Source organism: Aquarana catesbeiana, linkage group LG02, assembly GCF_042186555.1.
Source record: "Aquarana catesbeiana isolate 2022-GZ linkage group LG02, ASM4218655v1, whole genome shotgun sequence".
Taxonomy (NCBI): domain Eukaryota; kingdom Metazoa; phylum Chordata; class Amphibia; order Anura; family Ranidae; genus Aquarana; species Aquarana catesbeiana.
The window spans coordinates 786,650,700-786,677,866 of NC_133325.1; the positions used below are offsets into that span (position 1 = coordinate 786,650,700).

Here is a 27,167-nt window from a genome sequence, read left to right on the forward strand (position 1 = left end):
GAGCTAAGATCAGCCAAGACGGTCTATAAAGAACACACTGGTTATACTGAGCTGAGGTCAATTAGGAAGGTGAAGTGACCACACTAGGTATGCAAAGCTAAGATCAGTCAAGGAGGTGAACTGTGACCACACTGGTTATACAGAACTGAGATTAGCCAGGAAGGTGAACAGTGACCACACTGGTTATAGAGAGCTGACATCAACCAGGAAGTTGAACAGTGACCACACTCAATATAAAGAGCTAAGTAAGACCAGCCAGGATGATTAACAGTGACCACACTGGTTATACAGAGCTAAGATCAGCCAAGACGGTCTATAATGACCACACTGACTATACAGAGCTAAGACCAGCCAGGAAGGTGAACAGTGACCACACTGGGTATACAGAGCTAAGACCAGCCAGGAAGGTGAACAGTGACCACACTGGTTATACAGAGCTAAGACCAGCCAGGAAGGTGAACAGTGACCACACTGGTTATACAGAGCTAAGACCAGCCAGGAAGGTGAACAGTGACCACACTGGTTATACAGAGCTAAGTCCAGCCAGGAAGGTGAACAGTGACCACACTGGTTATACAGAGCTAAGACCAGCCAGGAAGGTGAACAGTGACCACACTGGTTATACAGAGCTAAGACCAGCCGGGAAGGTGAACAGTGACCACACTAATATTACAGAGCTAAGACCAGCCGGGAAGGTGAACAGTGGCCACACTGGGTATACAGAGCTAAGACCAGCCAGGAAGTTGAACAGTGACCACACTGGTTATACAGAGCTAAGACCAGCCAGGAATTTGAACAGTGACCACACTGGTTATACAAAGCTAAGACCAGCCAGGAAGGTGAACAGTGACCACACTGGTTATACGGAGCTAAGACCAGCCAGGAAGGTGAACAATGACCACATTGGGTATACAGAGCTAAGACCAGCCAGGAAGGTGAACAGTGACCACACTGGTTATACAGAGCTAAGACCAGCCAGGAATTTGAACAGTGACCACACTGGTTATACAAAGCTAAGACCAGCCAGGAAGGTGAACAGTGACCACACTGGTTATACGGAGCTAAGACCAGCCAGAAAGGTGAACAATGACCACATTGGGTATACAGAGCTAAGACCAGCCAGGAAGGTGAACAGTGGCCACACTGGTTATACGGAGCTAAGACCAGCCAGGAATGTGAACAATGACCACATTGGGTATACAGAGCTAAGACCAGCCAGGAAGGTGAACAGTGGCCACACTGGTTATACGGAGCTAAGACCAGCCAGGAAGGTGAACAGTGACCACACTGGCTATACAGAGCTAAGACCAGGGTGGAAGGTGAACAGTGACCACACTGGTTATACGGAGCTAAGACCAGCCAGGAAGGTGAACAATGACCACATTGGGTATACAGAGCTAAGACCAGCCAGGAAGGTGAACAGTGGCCACACTGGTTATACGGAGCTAAGACCAGCCAGGAATGTGAACAATGACCACATTGGGTATACAGAGCTAAGACCAGCCAGGAAGGTGAACAGTGGCCACACTGGCTATACAGAGCTAAGACCAGGGTGGAAGGTGAACAGTGACCACACTGGTTAGACAGAGCTAAGATCAGCCAAGACGGTCTATAAAGAACACACTGGTTATACTGAGCTGAGGTCAATTAGGAAGGTGAACAGTGACCACACTAGGTATGCAAAGCTAAGATCAGCCAAGGAGGTGAACCGTGACCACACTGGTTATACAGAACTGAGATTAGCCAGGAAGGTGAACAGTGACCACAATGGTTTTACAGAATTAGGTCCAGCCAGTAAGGTGAATAGCGACCACACTGGTTATAGAGAGCTGACATCAACCAGGAAGTTGAACAGTGACCACACTAGGTATGCAAAGCTAAGATCAGCCAAGGAGGTGAACCGTGACCACACTGGTTATACAGAACTGAGATTAGCCAGGAAGGTGAACAGTGACCACAATGGTTTTACAGAATTAGGTCCAGCCAGGAAGGCGAATAGCGACCACACTGGTTATAGAGAGCTGACATCAACCAGGAAGTTGAACAGTGACCACACTGGGTATACAGAGCTAAGTAAGACCAGCTAGGATGATGAACAGTGACTACGCTGGTGGTTATACAGAGCTAAGACCAGCCAGGAATGTGAACAGTGACCACACTGGGTATACAGAGCTAAGACCAGCCAGGAAGGAGAACAGTGACCACACTGGTTATACAGAGCTAAGACCAGCCAGGAAGATGAACAGTGACCACACTGGTTATACAGAGCTAAGACCAGCCAGGAAGGTGAACAGTGACCACATTGGTTATACAGAGCTAAGACCAGCCTGGAAGGTGAACAGTTACCACACTGGTTATTCGGAGCTAAGACCAGCCAGGAAGGTGAACAGTGACCACACTGGTTATACAGAGCTAAGACCAGCCAGGAAGGTGAACAGTGACCACACTGGGTATACAGAGCTAAGACCAGCCAGGAAGGTGAACAGTGACCACACTGGGTATACAGAGCTAAGACCAGCCAGGAAGGTGAACAGTGACCACACTGGGTATACAGAGCTAAGACCAGCCAGGAAGGTGAACAGTGACCACACTGGGTATACAGAGCTAAGACCAGCCAGGAAGGTGAACAGTGACCACACTGGTTATACAGAGCTAAGATCAGCCAAGACGGTCTATAAAGAACACACTGGTTATACTGAGCTGAGGTCAATTAGGAAGGTGAACAGTGACCACACTAGGTATGCAAAGCTAAGATCAGCCAAGGAGGTGAACCGTGACCACACTGGTTATACAGAACTGAGATTAGCCAGGAAGGTGAACAGTGACCACAATGGTTATACAGAATTAGGTCCAGCCAGGAAGGTGAATAGCGACCACACTTGTTATAGAGAGCTGACATCAACCAGGAGATTGAACAGTGACCACACTGGGTATACAGAGCTAAGTAAGACCAGCTAGGATTATGAACAGTGACTACGCTGGTGGTTATACAGAGCTAAGACCAGCCAGGAATGTGAACAGTGACCACACTCAATATAAAGAGCTAAGTAAGACCAGCCAGGATGATGAACAGTGACCACACTGGGTATACAGAGCTAAGATCAGCCAGGAAGGTGAACAGTGACCACACTGGTTAGACAGAGCTAAGATCAGCTAAGACGGTCTATAAAGACCACATTGGTTATACTGAGCTGAGGTCAATTAGGAAGGGGAACAGTGACCACACTAGGTATGCAAAGCTAAGATCAGCCAAGGAGGTGAACCGTGACCACACTGGTTATACAGAGCTAAGATCAGCCAAGGAGCGTCAACAGTGACCACAATTGTTATACAGAATTAGGACCAACCAGGAAGGTGAACAGTGACCACACTAGTTTTAGAGAGCTGAGGTCAACCAGGAAGGTGAACAGTGACCACACTAGTTTTAGAGAGCTGAGGTCAACCAGGAAGGTGAACAGTGACCACATTGGGTATACAGAGCTAAGCTAAGCTAGGAAGGTGAACAGTGACCACACTGGTTATACAGAGCTAAGATCAGTCAAGGAGCGTGAACGGTGACTACAATGGTTATACAGAATTAGGACCAGCCAGGAAGGTGAACAGTGACCACACTGGTTATAATGAGCTAAGCAAGACCAGCCAGAATACTGAACATTGATAACACTGGGTATACAGAGCTAAGCCAGGAAGGTGAACAGTGACCACACTGGTTATACAGAGCTAAGACCAGCCAGGAAGGTGAACAATGACCACACTGGGTATACAGAGCTAAGATCAGCCAGACAAGGGAACAGATTTCTTAAGCATTGTATATAGACCTTCTTTGGGTTCTCCATAGAGGAAGTCCGAAGATTATCTGCAGCAGCTGGAGACGAAGAAGAAGGACATTGTGAAGCTGCAGGAGAAGGAAAAGACCTTACATGCCACCTTTCAGACCTCACTGGGCGAGAACAACAAATTTGCCACTTTTCTCACCAAAGTCTTTAAGAAGAAAATCAAACGCACCAAGAAGAAGGAGGTGACGGGGGACGAAGGTTTGTAGGAGTGTCAGCTCATCATGGGATAAACGAGATTCATTGCTGGGTTGGTGCATTGACTGCTTCCAGAGCTAGGATCTAGAACATGGGTGTCCAAACTTTCTAAGCAAAGGGCCAGCTTACTGTCCTTCAGACTTTAGTGGGCTGAGTGTGGCCAGTAGGAGTAGAAAATGCATCAGTTATGGTGATCAGTGGGAGTAAAAAAAACGACATTGCACCTGTGGTCAATAGGAGAAGGAAAAGTGCCCAATCATTGGTGTCAGTGGAAGGAATAGTGTCCATTGTTGGTGTCAGTGGAAGGAAAAAAAAACATCGTTGGTGTCAGTGGGAGGAATAGTGCCCCGTTGTTGGTGTCAGTGGGAGGAATAGTGCCCCATCGCTGGTGTCAGTAGGAGGAAAAAAATCCCATTGTTGGTGTCAGTGAGAGGAATAGTGCCCCATCATTGGGGTCAGTGAGAGGAACAGTGCCGCATCATCGGTGTCAGTGGGAGGAATAGTGCCCCATCATTGGTGTCAGTGGGAGGAACAGTGCCCCATCATTGGTGTCAGTGGGAGGAATAGTGCCCCATCATTGGTTTCAGTGGGAGGAATATGCTTGAGAGGGGACATGATAGCGATTTACAAATACCTCAATGGCAATCCCAGCATAGGAAAAAAAACGATTCAGTCTCAAGGAGTGTAGGAGGTCACGGGGACACACAATAAGATTGGAGGAGAAGCAGTTTAAACTTAAACTGCACAGGGGGTTTTTCACTGTGAGGGCAATAAGGATGTGGATCTCTCTTCCACAATCAGCGGTGGCTGCGGGGAGTATGGATATTTTTAAGAGACTCTTGGATGTACATCCTAAAGAGCACAACATACAGGGATATGGGAAATAATTATAGACACTGACACATGAACACCTACAAAGGAACTGGATGGACTATTGTCTTTATTCAACCTTTCCTACTATGTAACTATGAATAGTGCCCCATCATTGGTATCAGTGGGAGGAATAGTGCCCCTTTGTTGGTGTCAGTGGGAGGAATAGTGTCCCATCATTGGTGTCAGTGGGAGGAATAGTGCCCCATCAATGGTATCAGTGGGAGGAATAGTGTCCCATCATTAGTATCAATGGGAGGAATAGTGCCCCATCATTGGTATCAATGAGAGGAATAGTGCCCCATCATTGGTATCAATAGGAGGAATAGTGCCCCATCATTGGTATCACTGGGAGGAATAGTGCCCCATCATTGGTGTCACTGGGAGGAATAGTGCCCCATCATTGGTTTCAATGGGAGGAATAGTGCCCCATCATTGGTATCAATGGGAGGAATAGTGCCCCATCATTGGTGTCAATGGGAGGAATAGTCCCCCATCATTGGTGTCACTGGGAGGAATAGTGCCCCATCATTGGTGTCACTGGGAGGAATAGTGCCCCATCATTAGTGTAAATTTTGAAAAACTTAATTTCACAGCGAAAATGCCTTTCTATTGACATTGAATCCCTTTAGTGTGCTCCCCATTGGTGAGAGTAATAACCAAGCTCCACCTAAAATATCTTGTTTTGGGTAATATTTGGAAGGATCTGCCCCCCTACCAAGCTTATATGTCTGTGTGACCCCATTAGAGGAAATTCATTCCAGTTTTACAATGTCAGCCGGGGCTCCACTGGGACCTGGACTCTCTGACTATAAATTGTGGGTGTCGGTGGCCCCCTAGTAGACTATAGGAATATATAGGGATTGCACTCCAGAGAGGGAACCCAGACGTTCTGATGGAATCTTGTACTGTATGTGATCACAGCACAATTCTGCTCTATCTCGGGATAAATATATTCTGTATTTATTCTTTAGAAGAGGATGAGGACAGCGATGAAGAGTCTGATGAGGAGTCGACGTATGAAAGCGATGAGGAGGAATCGGATTCAGAGGACGGTGTCTTTGATGATTCCATTTGTCCTAACAGTGAGTCCTTTCTGTCTTTCCACTTGTCAGCAGGTCCATCTTAATAGCATCATGGGCCCCTGGGCAAAGTAATGTACTGGGGTCCTTACCAGCCTGCCCCAATTTACCCACCTACTCTCGAGAAGTATAAATATGTGATAGAATTAAACAAATATTTATTAGTACTTTCAATAAAACTGATTTTAAACAATAAGAAAGCATGCCATAAATCCAAGACTAATCAACACAAAGGGCACAGTACGGGGGGGGGGGATCAGGAGGGCACAGTACAGGGGGGGATCAGGAGGGCACAGTACAGGGGGGGGATTAGGAGGGCACAGTACAGGGGGGGATCAGGAGGGCACAGTACAGGAGGGGATCAGGAGGGCACAGTACAGGAGGGGATCAGGAGGGCACAGTACAGGGGGGGATCAGGAGGGCACAGTACAGGGGGGGATCAGGAGGGCACAGTACAGGGGGGGATTAGGAGGGCACAGTACAGGGGGGGATTAGGAGGGCACAGTACAGGAGGGGATCAGGAGGGCACAGTACAGGAGGGGATCAGGAGGGCACAGTACAGGAGGGGATCAGGAGGGCACAGTACAGGAGGGGATCAGGAGGGCACAGTACAGGGGGGGATCAGGAGGGCACAGTACAGGGGGGGATCAGGAGGGCACAGTACAGGAGGGGATCAGGAGGGCAGAGTACGGGGGGGATCAGGAGGGCACAGTACAGGGGGGGATCAGGAGGGCACAGTACGGGGGGGGATCAGGAGGGCACAGTACAGGGGGGGATCAGGAGGGCACAGTACAGGGGGGGATCAGGAGAGCACAGTACAGGAGGGGATCAGGAGGGCACAGTACAGGGGGGGATCAGGAGGGCACAGTACAGGGGGGGATCAGGAGGGCACAGTACAGGAGGGGATCAGGAGGGCACAGTACGGGGGGGATATCAGGAGGGCACAGTACAGGGGGAGATCAGGAGGGCACAGTACGGGGGGGGGATCAGGAGGGCACAGTACAGGGGGGGATCAGGAGGGCACAGTACAGGGGGGGATCAGGAGGGCACAGTACAGGAGGGGATCAGGAGGGCACAGTACAGGAGGGGATCAGGAGGGCACAGTACAGGGGGAGATCAGGAGGGCACAGTACGGGGGGGGGATCAGGAGGGCACAGTACTGGGATAGAATAGAAGGCATAGAGATATGTGGATTGGTAACCCAGAGTAACAGATCATCAGCGAACAAGGCAAGTTTTATTTCTTGTTAATCTATCCTTATGCCAGTGATAGAGGGGTTCTGTCTAATTGCTATTGCTAAATGCTCCATTACTCTGGTGGCAGGCGACAGTGCCAAGTGACACGCTCAGGGCTCTCATTGATTCTGCATTATGGTGAGTTGAACTATTTCATTTATCACTGCAATAATAATAGAAATAATGTGCTTCACCCTGACACCATATCAAGCATGGTGCAGTGATGATTGATGCACTAACACCACCCATTGCCCACAATACACCTCAAAGTACCTTGCTATCCATTTTACCAGGCCCCTATAAAAATATTAAAAAGGGTCTGCTCAGACACTGGTTGACGGCGGCGAGATTGGTTATTCCGCGTCATTGGCGATCAATACAATCCCCATCGGTGAAGGAATGGGTAATGGAAACGGACTATATTGAGAGGATGGAGACCCTCTTAGCACATGAATTGGATACATATGAAAAATGCCGTCAGGTATGGGCTCCCTGGAGGACTTTAGGGAATCAACAGGAAACTAGAATGTATTATGGGAATTAGAGTAGAACCTAAACGCAACCTAATACATTTTCAATATATGATGTCTATGTGTTGCCATCATTCCCCCCTTTTTTCTTTTATTTTGTTTGTTGTTTTTTGTTTTGGTTATGTTAGTCTGTATAATGTATTTGTAAGATGTTTGATGGTATGATTTTGCCATTAATGTATGTATATTTGTCAGTTTGAACAATAATTTTCCAATAAAGCTAAGATTGATTATAATTCAGTGACGGCTGGTGGGTTGGGGGGGGGGCGGCAAACAGTATGCCACCCCACCAAAACCCCCCAACCCCCCCGTCGGTCGGTCAGTCAGTAGGACTTACCCCATCACCGGCAGCTTCCCCTTGTTTGGCGGCAGCCTCCCGTTCTCCTGCTCTCCATTACCGGCGGCTTCTCCTGCTCGGCGGCCTCCCGTTCTCCTGCTCTCCATAGCGGCGGGTTCCGTTTCCTCCCTCCTCCTCGGCGGCCAATCGGGAGTCTTCTCTTTGCAGCAAATCGGAAAAGAGGTCCCACTCCCGCTTCTGATTGGCCGGATTGAGGATTAATGTATCAACAGCAAATATTAATTCGCTGTTGTAACACACCTGGGTAGGCTCCAGGTTGCATGCTCTGCGACCCAAGCCCACCCTATTTTGAAGACTATTAGAGCAGTGGTTCTCAACCTGGGGATCGGGACCCCCTCGGGGGTCGAATGATGATTTGCCAGGGGTCACTGAATCCTAGACTGTTCCTGAAGCCTGCATCACTCTCCCAGCCTTTTCACGGCCGCCCAGCAGGGCTGCTCCTGGAGCCCGCGGCCGCCCACTCAGCCTCTTCGCAGCCGCCGATTCAGTTCACGGCATGACTGGGGGGCAGAGACTAGAGGTCAGCTGACTGGTAAGAAATGTGAAGTGGGAGGGGCTGGAGGAGACTCTATCTCCTGATTTCAGCATAGGTGTCACTGCTACGTGACACCACGGAGCTAGAGACACAGTGAAGCCGAAGACGCAGTGAGTAACACTACCTGTGATTAGAGTTGCCATTAAAAGTCCCCACTACAGTTCTGAGATCAGCAGATGACCTTGATCAAGAGCACCTAAGTTGGCTGATCAGAACTTCCCCCAGCACTGCCACTCATCCCAATTCCCCACCAGCACTGCCACTCACCCCAGCTCCCCACCAGCACTGGCACTCATCCCACCCCCCGCCAGCACTGCCACTCATCCCAACTCCCCGCCAGCACTGCCACTCATCCCACCCCCCGCCAGCACTGCCACTCATCCCACCCCCCGCCAGCACTGCCACTCATCCCACCCCCCGCCAGCACTGCCACTCATCCCACCCCCCACCAGCACTGCCACTCATCCCAACTCCCCGCCAGCACTGCCACTCATCCCACCCCCCACCAGCACTGCCACTCATCTCACCCCCCACCAGCACTGCCACTCATCCCACCCCCCCCCGCCAGCACTGCCACTCATCCCACCCCCCGCCAGCACTGCCACTCATCCCACCCCCCACCAGCACTGCCACTCATCCCAAATCCCCGCCAGCACTGCCACTCACCCCAACTCCACGCCAGCACTGCCACTCATCCCAACTCCCCGCCAGTGCTGCCACTCATCCCAACTCCCCGCCAGCACTGCCACTCATCCCAACTCCCCGCCAGCACTGCCACTCATCCCAACTCCCCGCCAGCACTGCCACTCATCCCACCCCTCACCAGCACTGCCACTCATCCCAACTCCCCGCCAGCACTGCCACTCATCCCAACTCCCTGCCAGCACTGCCACTCATCCCACCCCTCGCCAGCACTGCCACTCATCCCAACTCCCCGCCAGCACTACCACTCATCCCACCCCCCGCCAGCACTGCCACTCATCCCAACTCCCCGCCAGCACTGCCACTCATCCCACCCCCCGCCAGCACTGCCACTCATCCCAACTCCTTGCCAGCACTGCCACTCATCCCAACTCCCTGCCAGCACTGCCACTCATCCCAACTCCCTGCCAGCACTGCCACTCATCCCAACTCCCTGCCAGCACTGCCACTCATCCCACCCCCCCCCCCAGCACTGCCACTCATCCCACCCCCCACCAGCACTGCCACTCATCCCACCCCCCACCAGCACTGCCACTCATCCCACCCCCCCGCCAGCACTGCCACTCATCCCACCCTCCACCAGCACTGCCACTCATCCCACCCCCCACCAGCACTGCCACTCATCCCACCCCCCCCCGCCAGCACTGCCACTCATCCCAACTCCCCGCCAGCACTGCCACTCATCCCACCCCCCCCGCCAGCACTGCCACCTATCCCACCCCCCGCCAGCACTGCCACTCATCCCACCCCCCCCGCCAGCACTGCCACCTATCCCACCCCCCGCCAGCACTGCCACTCATCCCACCCCCCACCAGCACTGCCACTCACCCCAACTCCCCGCCAGCACCGCCACTCATCCCAACTCCCCGCCAGTGCTGCCACTCATCCCAACTCCCCGCCAGCACTGCCTCTCATCCCAACTCCCCGCCAGCACTGCCACTCATCCCACCCCTCACCAGCACTGCCACTCATCCCAACTCCCCGCCAGCACTGCCACTCATCCCAACTCCCCGCCAGCACTGCCACTCATCCCAACTCCCTGCCAGCACTGCCACTCATCTCACCCCTCGCCAGCACTGCCACTCATCCCAACTCCCCGCCAGCACTGCCACTCATCCCAACTCCCCGCCAGCACTGCCACTCATCCCAACTCCCCGCCAGCACTGCCACTCATCCTAACTCCCTGCCAGCACTGCCACTCATCCCAACTCCCCGCCAGCACTGCCACTCATCCCAACTCCCCGCCAGCACTGCCACTCATCCCAACTCCCCGCCAACTCCCCGCCAGCACTGCCACTCATCCCAACTCCCTGCCAGCACTGCCACTCATCCCAACTCCCTGCCAGCACTGCCACTCATCCCAACTCCCTGCCAGCACTGCCACTCATCCCACCCCCCCCCCCAGCACTGCCACTCATCCCACCCCCCACCAGCACTGCCACTCATCCCACCCCCCACCAGCACTGCCACTCATCCCACCCCCCCGCCAGCACTGCCACTCATCCCACCCTCCACCAGCACTGCCACTCATCCCACCCCCCACCAGCACTGCCACTCATCCCACCCCCCCCCGCCAGCACTGCCACTCATCCCAACTCCCCGCCAGCACTGCCACTCATCCCACCCCCCCCGCCAGCACTGCCACCTATCCCACCCCCCGCCAGCACTGCCACTCATCCCACCCCCCCCGCCAGCACTGCCACCTATCCCACCCCCCGCCAGCACTGCCACTCATCCCACCCCCCACCAGCACTGCCACTCACCCCAACTCCCCGCCAGCACCGCCACTCATCCCAACTCCCCGCCAGTGCTGCCACTCATCCCAACTCCCCGCCAGCACTGCCTCTCATCCCAACTCCCCGCCAGCACTGCCACTCATCCCACCCCTCACCAGCACTGCCACTCATCCCAACTCCCCGCCAGCACTGCCACTCATCCCAACTCCCCGCCAGCACTGCCACTCATCCCAACTCCCTGCCAGCACTGCCACTCATCTCACCCCTCGCCAGCACTGCCACTCATCCCAACTCCCCGCCAGCACTGCCACTCATCCCAACTCCCCGCCAGCACTGCCACTCATCCCAACTCCCCGCCAGCACTGCCACTCATCCTAACTCCCTGCCAGCACTGCCACTCATCCCAACTCCCCGCCAGCACTGCCACTCATCCCAACTCCCCGCCAGCACTGCCACTCATCCCAACTCCCCGCCAACTCCCCGCCAGCACTGCCACTCATCCCAACTCCCCGCCAGCACTGCCACTCATCCCAACTCCCCGCCAGCACTGCCACTCATCCCAACTCCCCGCCAGCACTGCCACTCATCCCAACTCCCCGCCAGCACTGCCACTCATCCCACCCCTCACCAGCACTGCCACTCATCCCAACTCCCCGCCAGCACTGCCACTCATCCCAACTCCCTGCCAGCACTGCCACTCATCCCACCCCTCGCCAGCACTGCCACTCATCCCAACTCCCCGCCAGCACTGCCACTCATCCCACCCCCCGCCAGCACTGCCACTCATCCCAACTCCCCGCCAGCACTGCCACTCATCCCACCCCCCGCCAGCACTGCCACTCATCCCAACTCCTTGCCAGCACTGCCACTCATCCCAACTCCCTGCCAGCACTGCCACTCATCCCAACTCCCTGCCAGCACTGCCACTCATCCCAACTCCCTGCCAGCACTGCCACTCATCCCACCCCCCCCCCCCAGCACTGCCACTCATCCCACCCCCCACCAGCACTGCCACTCATCCCACCCCCCACCAGCACTGCCACTCATCCCACCCCCCCGCCAGCACTGCCACTCATCCCACCCTCCACCAGCACTGCCACTCATCCCACCCCCCACCAGCACTGCCACTCATCCCACCCCCCCCCGCCAGCACTGCCACTCATCCCAACTCCCCGCCAGCACTGCCACTCATCCCACCCCCCCCGCCAGCACTGCCACCTATCCCACCCCCCGCCAGCACTGCCACTCATCCCACCCCCCCCGCCAGCACTGCCACCTATCCCACCCCCCGCCAGCACTGCCACTCATCCCACCCCCCACCAGCACTGCCACTCACCCCAACTCCCCGCCAGCACCGCCACTCATCCCAACTCCCCGCCAGTGCTGCCACTCATCCCAACTCCCCGCCAGCACTGCCTCTCATCCCAACTCCCCGCCAGCACTGCCACTCATCCCACCCCTCACCAGCACTGCCACTCATCCCAACTCCCCGCCAGCACTGCCACTCATCCCAACTCCCCGCCAGCACTGCCACTCATCCCAACTCCCTGCCAGCACTGCCACTCATCTCACCCCTCGCCAGCACTGCCACTCATCCCAACTCCCCGCCAGCACTGCCACTCATCCCAACTCCCCGCCAGCACTGCCACTCATCCCAACTCCCCGCCAGCACTGCCACTCATCCTAACTCCCTGCCAGCACTGCCACTCATCCCAACTCCCCGCCAGCACTGCCACTCATCCCAACTCCCCGCCAGCACTGCCACTCATCCCAACTCCCCGCCAACTCCCCGCCAGCACTGCCACTCATCCCAACTCCCTGCCAGCACTGCCACTCATCCCAACTCCCTGCCAGCACTGCCACTCATCCCAACTCCCTGCCAGCACTGCCACTCATCCCACCCCCCCCCCCCCAGCACTGCCACTCATCCCACCCCCCACCAGCACTGCCACTCATCCCACCCCCCACCAGCACTGCCACTCATCCCACCCCCCCGCCAGCACTGCCACTCATCCCACCCTCCACCAGCACTGCCACTCATCCCACCCCCCACCAGCACTGCCACTCATCCCACCCCCCCCCGCCAGCACTGCCACTCATCCCAACTCCCCGCCAGCACTGCCACTCATCCCACCCCCCCGCCAGCACTGCCACCTATCCCACCCCCCGCCAGCACTGCCACTCATCCCACCCCCCCCGCCAGCACTGCCACCTATCCCACCCCCCGCCAGCACTGCCACTCATCCCACCCCCCACCAGCACTGCCACTCACCCCAACTCCCCGCCAGCACCGCCACTCATCCCAACTCCCCGCCAGTGCTGCCACTCATCCCAACTCCCCGCCAGCACTGCCTCTCATCCCAACTCCCCGCCAGCACTGCCACTCATCCCACCCCTCACCAGCACTGCCACTCATCCCAACTCCCCGCCAGCACTGCCACTCATCCCAACTCCCCGCCAGCACTGCCACTCATCCCAACTCCCTGCCAGCACTGCCACTCATCTCACCCCTCGCCAGCACTGCCACTCATCCCAACTCCCCGCCAGCACTGCCACTCATCCCAACTCCCCGCCAGCACTGCCACTCATCCCAACTCCCCGCCAGCACTGCCACTCATCCTAACTCCCTGCCAGCACTGCCACTCATCCCAACTCCCCGCCAGCACTGCCACTCATCCCAACTCCCCGCCAGCACTGCCACTCATCCCAACTCCCCGCCAACTCCCCGCCAGCACTGCCACTCATCCCAACTCCCCGCCAGCACTGCCACTCATCCCAACTCCCCGCCAGCACTGCCACTCATCCCAACCCCCGCCAGCACTGCCACTCATCCCAACTCCCCGCCAGCACTGCCACTCATCCCAACTCCCCGCCAGCACTGCCACTCATCCCAACTCCCCGCCAGCACTGCCACTCATCCCACCCTCCACCAGCACTGCCACTCATCCCACCCTCCACCAGCACTGCCACTCATCCCAACTCCCCGCCAGCATTGCCACTCATCCCATTCCTCCCACTCCCACCCCCGCCACTCATCCCCTTTCCTCCCACTCCCACCCCCACCAAGGAATAAGAGAAGGAATAAAAATAGAGAATACATGGAAGGGAGAGGAAAAGAGGGGGGGGGGGGGGAACAAAGAAAAAGAAAGAGAGAAAGAATAAGAGAAAGAACAAGAAAGAGGGCTAGAGAGAGGGATGAGTAGAAAAAAAAAACAAGAAATTAGGATAGAGAGAGATAAAAGGCAAAGAAAGGAGAACAAAGAGAAAGAGTGGTACATCCTAAAATGTACCAGAAGGGGTTTTCATACTGTACGAGTGGAAGGGACTCAGGAAGGGCTAAATGTCCGTGGCTTAGGGGCACAAATTACTTGTCTTGCCTTGGGTGCTGACAACCCACGCTACAAAAATAATTTTACTGTTGGGGTCCCCACAACTTGGGCAATGTTATCAAGGGGTCACTGCACTAGAAAGGTTCAGAACCATTGTATTAGAGCCTGTGGCTCTAATCAGGTGCTTCAAAAAAATCCCCTGCCGCTGTAATTCATGCGCCCGGTGCCCTGAATAGGGATGACTACAGCGGCCATGGATAGATTCATGCAGGGCCGGTGTTACTACTAGGCAAACTAGGCAGCCACCTAGGGCGCACTGCTGCCTAGGGCGCCCGGCCACTGGTGTTCCTACTCTCTTCTCTCTGCAGCAAGCAACTAAATCCCAGCAGGCAGGACTGTGTCTCTGTCCTGACTCACGAATTAATAGAAGCAAGCAAACATTCATTGATGGGTGTTGGTGAGGCTGCATTTGATGGGCGCTTCATTAAAAAGGTGGGGTATACATGGGCAGGGCAAAGGGGGTGGAGCCAATGGGGGGGGGCAGAAAATGGGGTTTTGCCTAGGGTGTCAAAAATCCTTCCACCAGCCCTGGTATCATGCTATGCATGAATCTATCCATTATTCATATAGGGGGTGGGGTGAGAGAGGGGGTGGTGCCCGGGCACCCATAATGGAGGGGCCGCCACTTTTATAATTGTTTTTGGAGTCAGCCATGTTTATTTCTTCACCATCTTTCTGTCCTGTACAGATTGCGACCCTCAACTGTTTGACAACACCTTGCAACTGCGAGAAAAGCGCCTGGACATTGAGGAGGCCCTCGCAGAAGAAAAGAAACTTGTTGATAATCTGAAGAAGGAATATGACGCATTGGCCAAAAAGGTGGTTTATTAGGACTGTGATATCACAATATTCATATATACAGTATATGTGTTTTATACCAAACTTAACTCAAATGTGTGCAGAAAATACTGTGCCTTAAATTGGAACCTAGGTCTATATCATGTTACACTATAATAGCCTTTCTCAACCAGAGTTCCTCTGGAAGTTGCTAAAGATTTCTTGAGCCATGAGCAATTTCTGCTTCTCAGATAAGTTACCACTGACACTAAAGATCTTTTTAGCTATCTGTAATGGAAGCATTCTTCTCACCTATCACCAATGTAAGGAACATTCTTCTCACTGATCACCAATGTAAGGGGCATTCTTCTCACTGATCACCAATGTAAGGAACATTCTTCTCACCTATCACCAATGTAAGGAACATTCTTCTCACTGATCACCAATGTAAGGAGCATTCTTCTCACTGATCACCAATATAAGGAACATTCTTCTCACTGATCACCAATGTAAGGAGCATTCTTCTCACTGATCACCAATATAAGGAACATTCTTCTCACTGATCACCAATGTAAGGAACATTCTTCTCACTGATCACCAATATAAGGAACATTCTTCCCACTAATCACCAATGTAAGGAACATTCTTCTCACTGATCACCAATGTAAGGAACATTCTTCTCACTGATCACCAATGTAAGGAACATTCTTCTCACTGATCACCAATGTAAGGAACATTCTTCTCACTGATCACCAATGTAAGGAACATTCTTCTCACTGATCACCAATGTAAGGAACATTCTTCCCACTGATCACCAATGTAAGGAGCATTCTTCTCACTGATCACCAATGTAAGGAACATTCTTCTCACTGATCACCAATGTAAGGAACATTCTTCTCACTGATCACCAATGTAAGGAACATTCTTCTCACTGATCACCAATGTAAGGAACATTCTTCTCACTGATCACCAATGTAAGGAGCATTCTTCTCACTGATCACCAATGTAAGGAACATTCTTCCCACTGATCACCAATGTAAGGAACATTCTTCCCACTAATCACCAATGTAAGGAACATTCTTCTCACTGATCACCAATGTAAGGAAGATTCTTCTCACTGATCACCAATGTAAGGAACATTCTTCTCACCTATCACCAATGTAAGGAGCATTCTTCTCACTGATCACCAATGTAAGGAACATTCTTCTCACTGATCACCAATGTAAGGAACATTCTTCTCACCTATCACCAATGTAAGGAGCATTCTTCTCACTGATCACCAATGTAAGGAACATTCTTCCCACTGATCACCAATGTAAGGAACATTCTTCTCACTGATCACCAATGTAAGGAACATTCTTCTTACTGATCACCAATGTAAGGAGCATTCTTCTCACTGATCACCAATGTAAGGAACATTCTTCCCACTGACCACCAATGTAAGGAACATTCTTCTCACTGATCACCAATGTAAGGAACATTCTTCTCACTGATCACCAATGTAAGGAACATTCTTCCCACTGATCACCAATGTAAGGAACATTCTTCTCACTGATCACCAATGTAAGGAACATTCTTCCCACTAATCACCAATGTAAGGAACATTCTTCTCACTGATCACCAATGTAAGGAACATTCTTCTCACTGATCACCAATGTAAGGAGCATTCTTCTCACTGATCACCAATGTAAGGAACATTCTTCTCACTGATCACCAATGTAAGGAACATTCTTCTCACTGATCACCAATGTAAGGAACATTCTTCTCACTGATCACCAATGTAAGGAACATTCTTCTCACTGATCACCAATGTAAGGAGCATTCTTCTCACTGATCACCAATGTAAGGAACATTCTTCTCACTGATCACCAATATAAGGAACATTCTTCCCACTAATCACCAATGTAAGGAACATTCTTCTCACTGATCACCAATGTAAGGAAGATTCTTCTCACTGATCACCAATGTAAGGAACATTCTTCTCACCTATCACCAATGTAAGGAGCATTCTTCTCACTGATCACCAATGTAAGGAACATTCTTCTCACTGATCACCAATGTAAGGAACATTCTTCTCACCTATCACCAATGTAAGGAGCATTCTTCTCACTGATCACCAATGTAAGGAACATTCTTCCCACTGATCACCAATGTAAGGAACATTCTTCTCACTGATCACCAATGTAAGGAACATTCTTCTCACTGATCACCAATGTAAGGAACATTCTTCTCACTGATCACCAATGTAAGGAACATTCTTCCCACTGACCACCAATGTAAGGAACATTCTTCTCACTGATCACCAATGTAAGGAACATTCTTCTCACTGATCACCAATGTAAGGAACATTCTTCCCACTGATCACCAATGTAAGGAACATTCTTCTCACTGATCACCAATGTAAGGAACATTCTTCTCACTGATCACCAATGTAAGGAACATTCTTCTCACTGATCACCAATGTAAGGAACATTCTTCTCACTGATCACCAATGTTAGGAGCATTCTTCCCACTGACCACCAATGTTAGGAGCATTCTTCCCACTGACCACCAATGTTAGGAGCTTTCTTCCTACTATCATTCAAATGTAATGTGAGCTGTAGATATAATAATTATTAGTAGGTATATTTATAATCCAGTTCTATTTAAATACATACAGTTGGTAACATGTAGAGTCTTTTTCGTTGTCAGGTGAAAATAGTTGAAGTGAATCTGAAGTCGGCGGTGGCGGAGCTTGAGGCATTCCAGAGGGAAAAGCAGCAGAAGCTGAACGAGCTGCATGTTGTTGTTCCCTTAAAGCTACACCAGGTACCATATTTCCCCCTCCTACATCCCTCTTTAACACGCTTGAGCCCAATGTAATCCTGGAAAGAATTGTTCTGCATGAATAGGACCTGTACTGTGGAAGCTGTGCCCAAAAAAGCAAGCAGAGGACAAAGGACTAGTCACCGGTTTTCCTTGTAGTCTCCTTGCAGCTGATCTTTTCCTCATTACTGTCTTACAAAGCCTTGCTATGTTCTGTTTCTGTGTGCAGAGGCTGCCATCTTGTTAGAGGCAGGGCTTTTCTTCCTCATGCCAGAGCTGCCTGCCTGATGACTGGCGATCTCATTACTGGTGGGGTAATAAAAGGTGCAGGAAGCACAGATCCTCTGTCCACCCCTTGTCCTGGCTCTGTGGCCAGCACAGACAGTAACTAGACACTCCCAGGAGAGGAGAGGGCTATGATATGTAAGTAAAAAATGGACTGTGCTGAGGAATGGACTCCTTCTAGGGTAGTCAAATTTTCTAGCACGTTCACAGGCACAATGTAAGTAAAAAAAAATGTTTATGGAATGGCAAAATGCTGCAAGTAAGCTTTAAAAATACTTGGTTTTCTGTGCTTTTACTTGCAATTTTATCAGTTGGTGATGATGGGCTCCATTTACTAAAGCAGATTACATGCTGTATTTAGGAAATCTGCCAAATTTTTCCCAAATACCGCATGCGATCCTAAAAATGTCAATTCACTTTTGTTTCATATGGTATTAAAAAAAAAAAAAGGAAACACACTTGGTAAATACCACATAAAACAGCATTAAAGTTAATTCACAGAAGGAAAAAATAAATGCATGCGGTAATTAAGTATTGGTCCAGGCATGCAATGTTTAAGGAATGTGCTTGATTTTAACTGGTTGCTGAGGAGCTGGAGCCGAGCCCTTTTAGATTCTGATAAGGCCCCCAGACCCCACAACCACCAGGGTTGTGGGGAAGAGGCCCTTGTCCCCATCGACATGGGGACAGGGTGCTTTGGGGTGGGGGGGAGCCCCGCCTGCCCCAAAGCAGCCCCCATGTTGAGTGTCAGAAACCATGAATTAGACTGAGACTGAAGTACAGTTAAATCTCACTTGTTTAATAATAATTAAAAAAATGAAACAAAATAAACGTAATCAAAACATAGCCAGAGTTCAGGAACCGGAACGGATAATCAGACAAGCCAAAACATCAGGGAGCCAGAGATGAGCATAGTAGAACAGCAAGCAGGATCTTGAGCCAGAAGGAATGTCAGCCAAGCAAGTCTTTAACAGGAACACAGGGGAGCGTCTCTAGAGATGGGACCAAGGCAAAGGCTGAGATCATCTGGACTGGACGGCTTAATTAGGCAGAACTGACGTGCAGGATATCATCATCAGGTGAGTCACTGTGGAGAGATAGGAGCTGGCCAGCTCAGAGAAGGAAGGGCTGAGCCCAGCCCTGACATTGAGGTCATGTGGCCTGGTATGGTTCAGGAGACTGCATGCTCGGATGAGGGTCTGGTAAAGATTTTGGGGGGGACCCCACGCTGTTTCTTTAAAAAATGTTAGCATTCCCGTTAAAATCTGTACCAGACCTGAAGTGCCTGGTATGTATGGGGGGGGCAGTGTCTCCATGCTGTTTTTTCTTTCTTAATTTTTAAATGCCGACAATTCTTTTGTTTACATTCCGCTGCCAGCAGGAAATCTCTGCTGATAGCAGATGAGTTACGGTAGTTAAGGACACCGCGACTGCTTGCTTCTTACCAACCATGACAGTTTCTGGTTATTAAGGACGCCAGCGGCCGCCCACTCCTTAACAACCAGCTATTTACTGCTTGTTAGAGACACCAGCTTTGTCTTTAGTAGACCACAAGACAAAACGGCCCAGTTATAATAAAAATAAGTTTGACTACACTGGGTGTGTTAGACTGTAAGCTTCTGTGGTGCATGGACTGAAATGAGAGGTACATGTTGTGTAATTGTCAGTGCGTTTTAAATGAATAAAACAGCGTACAATGTGTGAACGATCACAGTGGGAGACCAGTATCTGCATGCAAGTTAACTGTTCATTTATTTAAATTGTACTGTTCACCTGTGTGCCTCAGGGGGCCTGTAGTAATCGCACCCTTTGCAACTCCTGTAGGTACTCCCCAGTAGCCTTGCTTGTCTTGGGTTATTACCCCAATTAAATGAGTTACTTTATGTGTCCTTTAAAAAGTGAAAATTGGCCACACACTGTAGATAGCATCCATAAAGGTCTTTTTTTCCATAACATGGAACAAACAGCACTGGGATGTGCAATGCAGTCAACGCGTTTCACACGAAGAGTGCTTAATCATAACCATAGTCATGATTAAGCACTTTTCGTGTGAAATGCATTAACTGTATTGCACATCCCAGTGCTGTTTGTCTTGTGTTGTGGAATAAAGGACCTTTTATGGATGCTATCTTCAGTGTGCGGCCAATTTTCACTTTTTTCATGTCTATGCAGTGGCGAGCCAGGGCCGGCACCTGGGATTGATTTCAGATTAACAAATACACCTGAGCGGCGTTCCACCCTCTGTTGAACTTTGTGTGTCCTTTGTTCAGGTTGATTACATGATCAACGGGGAGATTCCTAGTGACCTGTCCCAGGCCCTGGTCTTCACCAACCATTCCCTGGAGAGTCTGCAGCATCGCATCAAAGAACTACATCTGGAGAAGGTGGAGAAGAGGGAGCTGTATAAGCAGGCCAGAGAGCAGCATAAGCAGCTGATCCGAGAACGCAAGGAGATGGAGGGTAAAATCGAGGGTGAGTTCTAAACGCCTTGAGGAACAGAGGGTAGAGATGAGCCGATCCAGTGATCCACTCGCAGATCCGATGAGCCACAGCAAAACTTAAGCTAAGCATACATAGATTTTTGTTCATACTGTATGGAAGTTTTGAAAACCCGTTCAACAGAACATTTTGTCTTGACAATCATTTTGCTGTAGCCCTTAAATTTTCATCCAGATGTGCTATTTGAATGGAATCCCAGATGTTTTAAACAGGTTTCATTATCCACTTTAACTGCTGATTCTACTGTGATATGTCATCCAGCAGACGTGAGATATAAGGTCTCACCTGTTCAGGAGCCTTCAGTTCCCCTGCCTCACCTCTTTAGTTTTTTACTCAACCTCCTGACCAAACAGGTCCCTGTTATGCCCATATATAAAAGCTGCAGATGCTTGTCTTGGGGTGGCCTGCTTTTTCCTGGACCGACTTCGCTAATTGTTTCTTCTAAAAAATAACTTCAAATAACTTCCATTTGTCAGGCCTGGAGGAGAAGTGTCGTCAGCAGATGATGATGAAGTTTGGTCGCCTGGTTGACCTTGAAGCTCTACAGACCTTGTCTGTGAACACCACCCTGGAGGAGCTGAAGATGAAATCATCACAAAGACAGAAGGAAATGGACCAGGAGATAGCAGAGTGGGAGGTAAGACGGTCATCGTGGACTTTGTTATGTTGGCCAATAGATAATTTGTCACTTCATATCTTGATGCTTCTGTAACACTCTTGACTTTAAAACTGTGAGATCATCATGGATACCTGTTTCCAAAGTAGCAAGATACGAGAAACATTCATACAAACACCTTTTATATTTTACATTTTGTAATTCTTAATAATGACCAAGGACTACCTGTTACTTTCTGGAACCCCTCCTGCTGGGGGCACACCTGTGGGAAAGATCAACAGCTGAGGTCCCATATACAGCGGGAAAAATAAGAATTGAACACGTCACCATTGTTTTAGGTAAATATATTGGTAAAGGTGCTATTGACATGACATTTTCACCACATGTTGGTAACAACCCATGCAACCCATACATACAAAGACCCCAAAAAAAATAAGTTCAGAAATTAAGTTCTGTGTAATAAAATAGAATGACACAGGGAAAAAGTATTCAACCTGCTAACTGAAATTTATTTAATACTTGGTATAAAATCCTTTGTTGGTAATGAGAGCTTCAAGACACCTCCTGTATGGAGAAACTAGTCACATGTGTTGCTCAGGTGAGATTTTGGCCCGTTCTTCCACACAGTCTTTAAATCCTGAAGGCTCCGTGGACCTCTTCTATGATCTCTGATCTTTAGTTCTTTACATAGATTTTTTATTGGATTCAAGTCAGGTGATTGGTTGGGCCATTCTAGCAGCTTTACTTTCTTTCTTTGAAACCAATTGAGAGTTTCCTTGGCTTTGTGTTTGGGATCATTGTCTTACTGAAATGTCCTCCCTCGTTTCATCTTCATCATCCTGGTAGATGGCAGCAGATTTTTATCAAGAATGTCTTGGTACATTTTTCCATTCATCCGTCCATCAATGATATGAAGTTTGCCAGTACCATATGCTGAAAAACAACCCCACCCCTCATGATGTTTCCACCTCCAAACCTCACTGTTGGTATGGGGAGTGTTTTTGGGGTGATGTGCCATTTGACCTCCAAACATGGAGTTAATTATGGCATCCAAAGAGTTCCATTTTGGTCTCATCTGACCAGACTATATTCTCCCCAGTATTTCACAGGCTTGTCTAAATGTTGTGCAGCAAACTTTAAACAAGCTTCAGCATGCTTTTTCTTCAGCAATGAAGTCTTGCATGGTGAGCGTGCATACAGGCCATGGCGGGTGAGTCCATTACTTATTGTTTTCTTTGAAACAATTCTACCTGCTATTTCCAGGTCTTTCTGAAGCTCTACACAAGTGGTCCTTGGCTCTTGGACAACTCTTCTGGTAATTCTTTTCACTCCTCTGTCAGAAATCTTGTAAAGAGCACCTGGTTGTGGCTGATATACTGTATGTTGAAATGATGTTCTTTCCACTTCCAGATTATGGCCCCAATAGTGCTCACTGGAACATTTAGAAGTTTATAAATCCTTCTAAACCAATTCCATCAGTATGTTTTGCAACAATAAGGTTGCAAAGACAGCTCTTTGCTTTTACTCATCATGAGATGTTTTTTGTGTGACACCTTGGTAATGAGACACCTTTTTATAGGCCATCAGTTGAGACTGAATCAGCTGATATTAATTGCCCTGACAAGAGGCAGGATTGATTTCCAATCACTGATCTATTTCAGCCGTTGTCTTGACTTTCCATGCCTTTTTTCACCTCCCTTTCTTTAATACTTGTTCCCAGTGTCATTCCATTTTATTACACAGAACTTCATTTCTGAACATATTTGTGTTGGTGTCTTTGTATGTATGGGTTGCATGGGTTGTAACCGACATGTGATGAACATTTCATGTCAATAGCACCTTTAGAAATGTATTTACCTAGAAAAATGGTGATGTGTTCAATTCTTATTTTACCCGCTGTATGTAGCAGATCTGTTGTCAGTAGATCTTTCTTCGCCAACTGCTGTAACCAGTTTTTGGTCAATGCCACACGTATAATTGTGTGTGCTACTCATCAGTTTCTATGGTGTTGGCCAGCTTGGCATGGCCTCACTTCTCTGGCTGGAATACTGCAGGATCTTCCTCAGCAAGGGAGTGAAGCCTTACTGATCCGGCCAACGAGGGAGCGATGCTGCAGAAACAGGTGAGTGTTCTTTGGCAGTCTCTAGGATTAGAAGTGTAACATGGACCTCATGGAATCAGTGATTGTTCAAATGTAAACAAGCATTGTTACAATGTAGCTAGCTGCACCTATCAGGAGCAACTAATTACAATGCAGCAGTTGCTAAGATGATTATGAAGGTAGGAAAAAAAAATGCATTGTCTCGTATTTTTGCTTTCATATTTTTACTGTGAAAAGGCCAAATTAATGGAGACCAAGAAGAAAGTGGTGGAGGTGACCCGAGAGAACACCAAGAAGCTGGACAGATTGAATGAGATCCTGACGGAGAAGAAAGTCATAGAGGCAAAACTGGACACCAGGCAGACTGCTGTGGTATGTCTTCATCACTGCTACTTATTAAACACTATTAATGAATGTGTTCTACAAAAATTGAGGGAGATTTACTAAAACTGGAGCATGCAGAATCTGGTAACAGCTCAGCATGGTAGCCAATCAGCTTCCAGGTTTTATTGTCAAAGCTTAAAGTGTTACTAAACCCAGGACCCTGCATTCACTATATCTGGTCTCCCACAGGACCAGTGGTGGCTGGTGGTATATTTTTTGGAGGAGGGGGCGGCAAACAATGCACCCACAGAACCCCCCCCCCCTGCCACCTTTGGTCGGGTCAACCGCATCCCCCCCCCCGTCGGTCACCAGCCCTGCACTTACCCCATCTAGGTCATGGGCAGAGCTTCCTACAGACGGCCACTTCCCCTGCGTCTCCTCCTGCTCGGCATCACGGTGGCTTCAACCTAGGATTGCTTCTCCTCTTGGCCAATCAGGTGTCGGGTCTCAGGACCAGTTGGGAGAAGAATCAAGAAGACAATAGCGAATATTAATTTGCTATTGTCACACAACTGAGTGGGCTGCGCCCCGAGCCCGCCCTTTTTTTGAAGCCTATTAGAACATCTCTGATCACATGCTTCAATCCCCCCAATCCCTGCCCCATTGGAAGCCATGCATCCGGCGCCCCGCATGTAAATTAGGGGGGCCTAGACGCATGGATAGGGGGGCGGCGCCCCTGCGCCCTGCATTACGGGCCGCCACTGCACAACAGTACACGGAACATGGAAATGCAATTATTTTAGTAAATATAAACTAAATACTTTTTCTCATCAGCTGTATATACACTGAGCAAAACTATAAACACAACACTTTTGTGTATTCCCCTATTTATCATGAGCTGAACTTAAAGATCTACGACTTTTTCTATGTACAAAAAAGGCACTTTTTGTAGCTGCTGACTTTTAATAAACACACAAATGATTGGAACTCCGCTTTCATAAAGTCGATGTCGACTAAGAGAAGTTCATTGCTAGGCCCCTTTCACATGGCCACTATCAGATGGCAAAAAGTAGGTGGTTCAGTTGCATCTGTAACCTGCCTCAGCCGCCTGTCGGAATCAGGCAATGACCACTGGACGGCCCCTAATATATATTGCCGGCCGCACAAAAGATTTAGGGCATGTTGCTTTCGGCAGTTATTAACGCCTGCCACTGCGCCCTGTAGAGGTGAATGGGGTGGTGCTGCATTGAACAGGGCTGAAGGGGGATTTCCGTTTGGAACCCCTCCTATTCGCACAGGCATGTGGGAGGCAGCACATTGCCTCCTGGTTGCCTGCCAACAACCTGCTATCCACTTCTGACAAAATGCGATCAAAGGGGGTAAAGAGGTCTTAGGGCAGAGGTGGCCCGTCCATTAAGGGTGCACGGGCGCCGCCTGCTCCATCACGCCACCTCCCCTATATGACTAATGGATAGATTCATGCATTGCATTAATCTATCTATGACCGCCGCTGCCACCCCCTATTCAGGTGTCCGGCCCCTTTTTAGACGCCGGGCGCCTGAATTCCAGCGGCGGGGGTGTTTTTTTGAAGCACCTGATTAGAGCCAGAGGCCATAGGCTCTAATAGGCTTCAAAAAAGGTGGACGCGGAGCGCAGAGCATTGCGCACGGAGCCTATCCAGATGTGTTAGAAAAGCAAATGAAGATTTGTTTTTTTAACACTGAACTGCCTCTTCATCAATCAACGCTGGTCTAATACCTGTCACCTGATTGGCTGAAGGCACAGGCACCCCTTATTGGACGCCTAGAGAAGGGGGAAGGGGGAGGTATGGAGGACACAGGAGCCATCCCACAGCTCGCCTCTGTCACCCGCTTCCTGACCCGCCACCAAGATGGGATAAGTGCCGGGCAGACAGCGGGCAGGTGGGGGTCACAGTGACTGCATTTAATGGGCTAAAGTGGCTGCATTTAATAGGGCACAATTGGCTGCATTTGATGGGCACAAGTGGCTGCATATGATGGGGCATAAGTGGCTGCATTTGATGGGGCACAGTGGCTGCATTTGATGGGGCACAATGGCCGCAATTGATGGCAAAGTGGCTGCATTTGATGGGTACAGTGGCTGCATTTGATGGGTACAGTGGCTGCATTTGATGGGTACAGTGGCTGCATTTGATGGGCACAGTGGCTGCATTTGATGGGTACAGTGGCTGCATTTGATGGGCACAGTGGCTGCATTTGATGGGCACAGTGGCTGCATTTGATGGGCACAGTGGCTGCATTTGATGGGCACAGTGGCTGCAATTGATGGGCAAGGTGGCTGCATTTGATGGCACAGTGGCTGCATTTGGTGGGCACAGTGGCTGCAATTGATGGGCAAGGTGGCTGCATTTGATGTTTTTTTTTCCAGTAGTTATCAAAAAATGTTAAGCACCAGCCGCCACTGTCTTAGGGTTTACATGCAATTTAAGCAATCCTAAAACAGGCAGCTCTTTAATGTAACCATCTGACCCTTCTTTATCACTGTTCAGGGGGCGGAATTCCAGGGGCCACGGAAAGCAGACATCCGCGAGAGACAGAAGCTGCTCCATCGTGCTCAGATTCAGGCGGAGGAGATGGAGAGCCTGAAGGAGGAGATCTCACTGCTGAGCAAGAAAGGAGGGAGCATCCTACCGCCCATCCGCCAGTAATGACACCCTAAAACCGTACATCACATTCCCACCCATAGGTGATCCATGGTGGGGGAAATATGATGGAACGTTTTTTGAATTTTGATGCTACCTTCGTTAATTTATACCTGTTATTTGGATAATTTAAGTCTCATGCGGACCATGTAAACCCCTTTGTCAGTATGGGTTTAGCAGCAGAGTAGACAATGAAATACATCCGTCAGGAATCTGTTGACACTTTTTTTTTTTATTTTTTTAAATGTTGAAACTTTTTATTGTTTTTCATAAAATGAAATAAAGTTGTATGCCATGGCCCCGTCCAGGTTGTTTTGTGTTTATCTTTGAAGGTATTTGAAGTTGCGATGTCTACCAATAAAGTATTTTGCATTAGGTAGACGTTATGTAATTGTCCCTCCCCCATTGTGTATGGTGATGGCCTATGTTTCATATGAGGTGTATAGTCCCAGATTTCATAGGTACCAAGGTAAAGTACGTTGGCTATTAGCCGAGGATGTAACCAATCACAGGTTATTCTTTAAAACAGCAGAGCTGAAGAAAAGAAGTTCATCCTCCTAGGACACTAACAGAAAACTGAGATAGTGGGAGGGTTATACCCTAGGCTGC

At 49.9% G+C, this 27,167-nt stretch overlaps 1 protein-coding gene across 2 annotated transcripts in view; it reads left to right on the plus strand.

Annotated features, from left to right (window-relative positions):
* Window positions 1–26,875, plus strand: part of CFAP44 (cilia and flagella associated protein 44) — an 81,527-nt gene extending 54,652 nt beyond the window's left edge. For both annotated transcript variants that reach the window (XM_073617407.1, XM_073617408.1), the window contains exons 29-36: window positions 3,839–4,034; window positions 5,876–5,986; window positions 15,157–15,287; window positions 17,937–18,053; window positions 20,606–20,807; window positions 21,311–21,471; window positions 23,789–23,923; window positions 26,406–26,875. In XM_073617407.1, coding sequence (XP_073473508.1) covers window positions 3,839–4,034; window positions 5,876–5,986; window positions 15,157–15,287; window positions 17,937–18,053; window positions 20,606–20,807; window positions 21,311–21,471; window positions 23,789–23,923; window positions 26,406–26,564 — 1,212 coding nt within the window. In that variant the 3' untranslated portion in view covers window positions 26,565–26,875. The remainder of the gene's footprint in view (window positions 1–3,838; window positions 4,035–5,875; window positions 5,987–15,156; window positions 15,288–17,936; window positions 18,054–20,605; window positions 20,808–21,310; window positions 21,472–23,788; window positions 23,924–26,405) is intronic.
* Window positions 26,876–27,167: the final 292 nt, after the last annotated feature.